Source organism: Mercenaria mercenaria, chromosome 7 (genome assembly GCF_021730395.1).
Source record: "Mercenaria mercenaria strain notata chromosome 7, MADL_Memer_1, whole genome shotgun sequence".
NCBI lineage: Eukaryota > Metazoa > Mollusca > Bivalvia > Venerida > Veneridae > Mercenaria > Mercenaria mercenaria.
Window position 1 is genome coordinate 30,880,945 of NC_069367.1, and position 8,010 is coordinate 30,888,954.

At 32.8% G+C, this 8,010-nt stretch overlaps 1 protein-coding gene across 3 annotated transcripts; it reads right to left on the reverse strand.

The window, feature by feature from the left end:
- Nucleotides 1-1,059: 1,059 nt before the first annotated feature.
- LOC123554624 (tumor necrosis factor ligand superfamily member 10-like) lies at nt 1,060-7,647 on the reverse strand. Of its 3 annotated transcripts, none has more exons than XM_053547961.1 (5): nt 7,522-7,647; nt 5,116-5,379; nt 4,772-4,808; nt 4,297-4,395; nt 1,060-3,839 (listed from the first exon to the last, which is right to left on the reverse strand). In XM_053547961.1, the coding sequence occupies exons 1-5, from the start codon at nt 7,525-7,527 to the stop codon at nt 3,433-3,435; spliced, it is 813 nt and encodes a 270-aa protein (XP_053403936.1). In that variant the 5' UTR covers nt 7,528-7,647; the 3' UTR covers nt 1,060-3,432. The 3 variants fall into 3 exon arrangements, with proteins under 3 accessions (XP_053403936.1, XP_053403937.1, XP_053403938.1); XM_053547962.1 differs by having other exon boundaries at nt 5,116-5,373; nt 7,522-7,542; XM_053547963.1 differs by lacking the exon at nt 4,297-4,395.
- Nucleotides 7,648-8,010: the final 363 nt, after the last annotated feature.

Below are 8,010 nucleotides of genomic sequence, written 5' to 3' on the forward strand. Positions count from 1 at the left end.
AACCAGGACAAGTAATTTATCGTGTCGGCAGTGCGAAATTGGTCGTGATTTCGTGTCGGCGGGAAAACTCGACAGGTAAATTTGTCATGTCGGCGCCCTCAAAATATTGACTTTTCATGTAGAATGTGTCATGTTTTCGTGTTTTTGCCCCGCAAACACGAAAACATGAAGTCATAAAAAGTCGGCACATTTGGTGTTTGTTGAGTTTTCGTGTTTTGACGTTGTCGTGTTTTTGCTTCGTTAAGACGACATGACAGAAACGTTTGAAAAAGTTTATTCAACAAGTTCTCTAAATCTGCCTTCAATATGCCTATATCACTCCTTTGGGAAAAAATGGCAAAATCACTGTTTTCCAAAAAAAAAATTTAAACTTATAATGGTAACGGTATGATATTTCAATATTAGGATCATCAGACAAGTTCACATACCAGCTAGGTCTCATAACTATGACATATGATCCCTATTTTTGCATCTGAAAAATGTCTAAGAATTGAATATGCCTTCAATATTTCTGAAACTTATTCATGCAATCGATCGAAACTTCACAGACACATCAAGGACCGTAAGGCAAGTGTGCATTTCACTTTCTCTAAATCTACTTTCATTTTGACAATTACTCACTTTTTGGACTATGTCCTTAAATATCTCTGAATTGATGAATGCATTGTGCTGGAACTTACAAACAGGTTACTAGAAATACAAGACATACCCGGTTCGACAACCTTTCAAATTTTACACATCTTTCAGTATTTAAAGATCAGTGGACCCACACTTTTCAAAACAGCTTAAATTCATTTTTAAATTTCCACATCAAAGCCCACATTTCCCTTTATTTTAACAAAAGTATCTCCCTCTAGGATTTAGAAAATATGGTATTTTCTAAATAACTCTCACATCAATTAATTTATTATATACTTAGTAAACATTTAACGACGGCTAGATATTTTATAGACGTCGGAATAACGCCGGAATTTGAATAACGTTAAGACGTCAGATCCAGACGTTGGCTTGACGTCGGGATCTGATTTTTCAACGTAAATCCAACCCAGTAATAACACATGAATTTTTCTCATCTTTATTTCATATTGTAGTGATCAAATAAATGAAACTGTCGAGTCTGGTCATTCTTGCACGATTCTTCATCTCTGCTAAAACTTTGACATGAAATGTATAAAATTCGAGAGTTTCTTCCGTGTCAACATTTTCCAGAAATCGAAAACTTATACATATAAGCTAGTGCTATTGCTAAAGAACATAAGAACTGCGTGCAAAACAAACATGTAACGTTTTAAATTCTGTACAAAATATTCCATAACTTTGTCAAACGTAATGAAGTTTTGTTTAACGCAATTAATTGCTTTTTTTACATTTACAAACATCATGGGTCAATTAGTGAAATAAAACTAAGCAAAGAAAGTGTAACATGTTTTTGGTATCATCATTAAAGTAAGTGTAATTTCTAAAAATCTGTTACTCACATTGCGGAATCCTTTGTGTAAAGTACTTATAATCTTGCCCAATCTAACCTCCAACTTAAATCAAATCACCGGAAGACGGTGTTAACCGATGCTTGTCTATCTGCGAATGTATGACTAATAGACAAGAAGTGTGGAAGAATGCATTTAAGTGAATCTTAAGAGTATTTTCACATGCACAGAATTTATTTTTCCCTGAACAGTTTAGCATTGATGAGATAATATCCGAGTCTGAACACAGAAGATCTTATGCATTTTAATATTATTATTAATACTTTTAATAGTCGAAATAAATATTATTTATAAGCACAAGTTCAGGTGACTTTAAGAAAAACAAGTAAATATCTTTAGACTATACTAGTTTTCTAAATTATACCAGTTAGTTCTATAACAAAAAAGGCTTTCAACAGAATTCATATGCAAACTAATTTGAACGTCCGCTTGGCGTCTAATTCTGTCAACTGTTAAACGTTGTGGATATGACGTCGGTTAAATGCAGGATTTAGATCGCCGACGTCGCGACCAAAATCACATCAAGATATAACGTCGTTACGACGTCAGGTGTTTACTGGGGAGAATGAAGGTGTTGTAATTGGAAACTGGCCTACTAGTTTAAAAACAAGCATGCTGCTCATGCCAAAGTAACTAGACCCATTTTATATTTCCAAAAGTCACAAGAATACATATAAAAATTGTAGTTTAGAACAAAAGGACGATTACCACTTTTAAGAAGAAATTTTGATTTTTTTACTAGAAAAAGCTAGATATTACACAAATATCAAACAATCTTCTTCAACAAAGTTATTATATTTTAATTATCACTTGAGTTTTTAATAATGAGTCGAGGTCTTGAAATGAGTAAGTTTATATACTGTCAGAGTTTCATTTTGTTGATTTTTTATATCTACAACCAATAGTTCTGAGGGTATGCGGAAGTTCAAGATAATGCTTTTAGTAATGCTTACGATATTGCCCGTTTATCAAAAGACGGATCAGCTGTTTTGATCGGTATATTATCTGGAGATACAAATAAAAGTTTAGAACTGAAAAAGAGGGAACCTTCAAACATAGACACACACTTTGTGATCGAAACTGTCGTTGAGAAAAAATGAATTAGTAAAATAACTGTTAATACATCTGTAACAATGAAACAATGAAACACACCAAAATAGAAACATAAAAGATTAATCGTTATACACTTACGATATTTCGGTCTGAAATACAACGTGAATTTCACAGATTAATACAACACCCTATATTTAAATCCCAACTGATGATAAAAAACGATTGATCGATGGTGGTACTTCTATGTGCATTTTGCCAGAACTTAAAACATTCATATAGAGTAATTCAAATATGATCAAAGTGTCTGTTTTTCGTTTGTTTTGATTTAAACTATTCAGATAAACTTCTAGAAATAGTAACTTCTTTCAATCGTCATCATACATTAATTAAAACTGGTACTTTAAAGGTTTTGATTGAGACTGTGTTTAAATGAAACATCATCTTACACAAATTTACAAACTTTAGTTGACAGGCCCATTTCTTTTCAACGCTTACAACTATGTTCTTTTATAATATGTCACGAAACAAAGTTTCTCTCCCAATATATAGAAGACATTCGCAACAAGACTGCTGATATGTATATAAGTTGTATGGACTTTGTAGTGTGGAATCCTTTTCGTCAATGTTTTCATTTAAATACACATACTGTCTACAGTACACATACATAAAACATTATTTAACCTTGTACACTGTGTTGCACGATGTTTTGGAATTACACGTAAAATGTCATAATTTCTAGTTTTATAGACATCAGGGGAACCCTTCATTTATGGTAGAAAAAATCGTTATAATTAACATTTAGTCACAATTGCCTCACTATAGACAGCAGTCACGATTGCCTCACTACAGAGAGCAGTCACGATTGCCTCACTATAAAGAGCACTCTCTTATTCTATACCTTGTGGACACTGAAATGACTACTTCCCGAACCAGAGACAATGTAGTATGGATGTGATGTTGTCACATAAATTCGATCATTTTCCTCAAGGTGAAAGATTGCTTCCACATTACTTGTCATTTCTGCATGTTCATCGGCCATTTCACACATAGATCTGACATGTTCAAGAAGAATTTTCTCGGTGCCTTCTTTAAACGAGATCATGTGTACAACATGCCTAACTGTTTGGTCATTCTGGTCAAAAGGCATGGTGCTATTTTCGACTTTTATTGTCAGCTGGGATGATATGTAATACTTGCCCGTTTTCTGTACATAAATTGAACCGTCTTCTTGTACATGTCTAACTATATTTCCTGAGTTTGAACTTAACTCCCAGAATACTTTTGTTGTCTGCCCTCGAACTGCGAGAGGAAAGAATCTGAATTAGACATAGTATCAATCTCTTACTTTCGAAATATGAAATCAGACTTATCAAAGAGTAATACAGCATTCGTATTTCGAAGCAGGTCTAAATGAGGTAGGATGGCTCAAGACGTTTATGGTTCATGCCAGGAAATGTGAGAGCGACTGATTCAACAATGAAATCATCAACGATTCAGAAAGTACTTTTTAAGTTAACTTGCATTTAGCAAATATGCATCACTTGAAACTTTTTATTAATAGAGGATATTACATGAGTGGCTTTTCATACAAAGTTTATTCAACGAGTTTAATAGATTCAATGTGGAAAGGCACAAATGTAATATTCTTTAAATCACATTTTGGCTTTTTCTCCCGAAAAATCAAAATATCATCTTTTTTTACCTCTTATATCTAGTAATTTGATATGTGATATTTTTATGAATGATATAAATTTACCAGGCTTTGCATAAGATGCAACTTGTTTGAGATGTATCTTGTCTTCTTCTCTGCGAGTTTTGCTACAGTTGCACTTCTCAAGATTGAGAGGAATGTATTCTGAAATGTAAAATTTCTAACTTTGATCTTTACAATAAATATATAGATTTAAATGTACAAAACAGATACAATTTTAAGTTTTGTTTAGCTTGATACTTGATTCACAACCATACGTTTATTTATTATTTAATTAAGTATTTCAAGGACAGACAATTGAATTTCTAAATGATCTCTTTTCAATTAACAAAATATTGCTTTATCCATATATTAATATAACTAACATCACAAACGATTATCACATTTGTGATCGGGTGCAATACGATATCTTTGTGTTATTTAATTGTAAAGAATATGAACTATTGTATCTTTAGAATATAAATAAAACATTAAGTCTGATATTAACGGTATAAACAAAGATATTCAAAATACTAAATACCTGGGAATGCATTACTATTGTATTTATTGGCAGTTATCTGAAATTAATAGAAACAACCGATTTATAAGAATATGATATGTAAAACATGATTCATACAAGCATACAAAGTAATTCAGGTACATTGTATTTCACAATGTAAGTTTACTTTCTTATTATTCCACTGCTACTATTTATAAAACGAAGTCATAGTGATTTATGAGTTGAACCACTCAACTGAATTGGTTGGACCAACAAAAGAATTTCCCTTTATCATTATGCAAATATTTACTTCTGTCGTGTATTTGAATGAAAACAACTAAACAAACAAATTTATACAAAATAGTATTAATCTGTGTAAGGTATACCTGTGTTACGAATTTGTTAAGTACGTCACTAAGTTTGCCGCAGTGTTTGTTTCGATCTGTATTCTTGTCATTCAGTACAATTAGCTGTTTCAGCAAATCAGGATTGCCGTTAGCTGAGCTCAAATCATCTTCAGAGTAACAGAAGGTCGGTTCAACTTTGACTGCCCTGAGTGTACGCCAGTACATGACCAATGCCGGAAGTATTGTTATATTGATTGTTGTTAAACAAATCAATACGCGAAGTACGTAAATATGTAACTGTAACTAAAAAGAAACGTAAAATATTCATTGAAATGGGCCTTAATTTATGTGTACATCAAATTTATTCCTGATTTTTAATTGGTTCATTATATCTCCACAGCCTAATGGCGAGCTTCTCGCTATTTTTATACACCAGTAAGCTTGTACAATGTAAAAAAAGTCCATGAACACTAGTTTTAAGTCCAATCTTCTGACAATGTTTTCAGTCAAGTGCTGTCAACTTCGTCTTTGTAGTTTAAGGGAACCTCCTTAAATGGAAAGATTATTTTTGTTTTGTTTTGTTTTGGGTTTAACGCCGTTTTTCAACAATATTTCAGTCATGTAACGCCGGGCAGTTAACTTAACCAGTGTTCCTGAATTCTGTACCAGTACAAACCTGTTCTCTGTTAGTAACTGCCAACTTCTCCACATGAATTACCTGAGGTGGAGGACGAATAATGTCAGACACAATGTCTTTTACCAAATCGTCACGGAGAACATACCCCCGCCCATGGTTCATTTATGTTCAATCGGATAGTATTAGAGGTAAATTTGGCAACACACTGATTAATTCAAACCAAAAGGAAAACATTATGCAAATCCAGACCAGCGAAACATCCCTGTCTCAAGAAAGTTCAAAGCGGTAACTGGATAATAATTTTGAATCTATACATCCTTGGAATGCTGCCAGAAAAAAAATATGTAAGAAAAATGTTTTGAATCCCTCCAGATAATTACTGATTAAACAAGAGCCGTCCGTAAGACAGCCAATGCTCGACTTTTCGAAATATTGTCCCAGGAGCAGGAAAATATTACCCTAAATGTTAAGATATCTATAGAGTTTCAGTCCAGTATCTGCATTAGTTTTGGAGATAGTAACTTGCATGCAAAACTTTAATCAGAAGTTTTAAGTTCAAAAGGGGACACAATTTGTCAAAAATGCATGTCAGAGTTATGTTTGATGCAATCAACTAGTTTTATAACCGCGAAGGCACATGTGAAGTTTTAATTTAATATCTGCATTTGTTTTGCAGATAATAGCTTGCGCGCAATACTTTAACAAGAACTTTTAATTCCAAAAGGGGACATAATTTGCCCAAAATCATGCCAGAGTTATGGAACTTGACCTACTGAGGTTGGTAATTGACCTAGAAATTAAAACAAGTTCCAAAGCTATATGCCTTTAAATGAAAGCCATATGTACTTGCACGCAAAACTTTAACCAAGTTGTGACGCCGACGTCGAAGCCAGGGTGAGTAGAATAGCTAAACTATTCCTCGAATAGTTGAGCTAAAAACTAATACATTTCATATGATGTAGGGAAAATATTTAGCTGAGTGTCATTCATTCTGAAAACGAACTCATTTAATATGCATTTTTTCTAACACGAGACACCCATATACGAGCCTGAGAATACATTTTTACATAATTATTCCAACTGTTAAACTCTGGAGAGGATGTTATTTGCATTTAAGTAATTACTCCTTTCGGTTCCCCGTCTTGGTGTATCAGAAAATTTAAATTTTCAGGTTTTGAACAGGTAAATACTTTTAAGTTAAGCTCATGTGTCCTTGCCAACAAGGGTCTTATTATTAATTTCTTATTTAAAAAAGATGCAGGTAACCTCCCGTCAAACTTTTCTGAGTTTTTCATCAGCAGAAGATGATATCTGAACAAAAGACAGACCGGGTTCGTTCAGATATGTTTATTTTAACCTCAAAATAAGTATAGAATTTCGCAAATAATTCTGATACTATTTCGAATAATGATTATTATCAAATGTCCTTACATGATTGTAAAACGACATATCATTAAACCTTTGTTTTTGGTCCGTCTTTATAGTTTTCCTAAGTTAATAGGCACATGCCTTATTAAATACATAAAAATAAGGACAAAAGTCCATTTGAAAAAAACAAAACAAAAAAAAAAAAAAAAAAACAACAACAAAAAAAAAACAAAAAAAAACACACACACACACATTAAAAGAACGCAGCCGCACAAACAGCAGTCCACATGGTAATATGAGTATGTGAAACTTTATATACATGTACACTGAGCACATGTATGCACTAACACAAAAGAACGCAATGGTAATAAAGAAGTTATAGTTTTCTCTTTTAAGATGTTAATTTACTTCGAAACTAAAAATAAAAAGTAAATGTATACCGTCATACTGAGTTTCCACGAAGTGTAGCCCCAGTAGTTCCTAACCAATTAGTTTTTAAACCTAGCTATCTCAAACGTTTATAGCTGAAAGATTTGAATTATTCAAGCGATCACTGGTATGGGTTATTCAGGAGTTGTGTAATTGTCATAATAAGGATTAATGAATAATGTAAGAACATAAGAATAGTATGTAATCATGATTCTGGTCATTAAGAATTACATTTGGTACAGGTTTAACACCAGGTTATTGATCTTTTATATAATACTAGTTTGCTTATGAAGAAAACACCCCTATGGGAAGGTAATATGAATTTTACTTCCTGACATACTACTTTCTCTATATTTAAATACAGCTAAATTTTGTATACAGTGTATGATCGTTACCAAATTAGCCGGAAGTTTACGAATTCTAACGGACATGCAACTCAATTTCTAAACCAAAACATGGATCGAAAGTGGAAGGTGTTCCTTTTGCTAGAGAAAACCTAT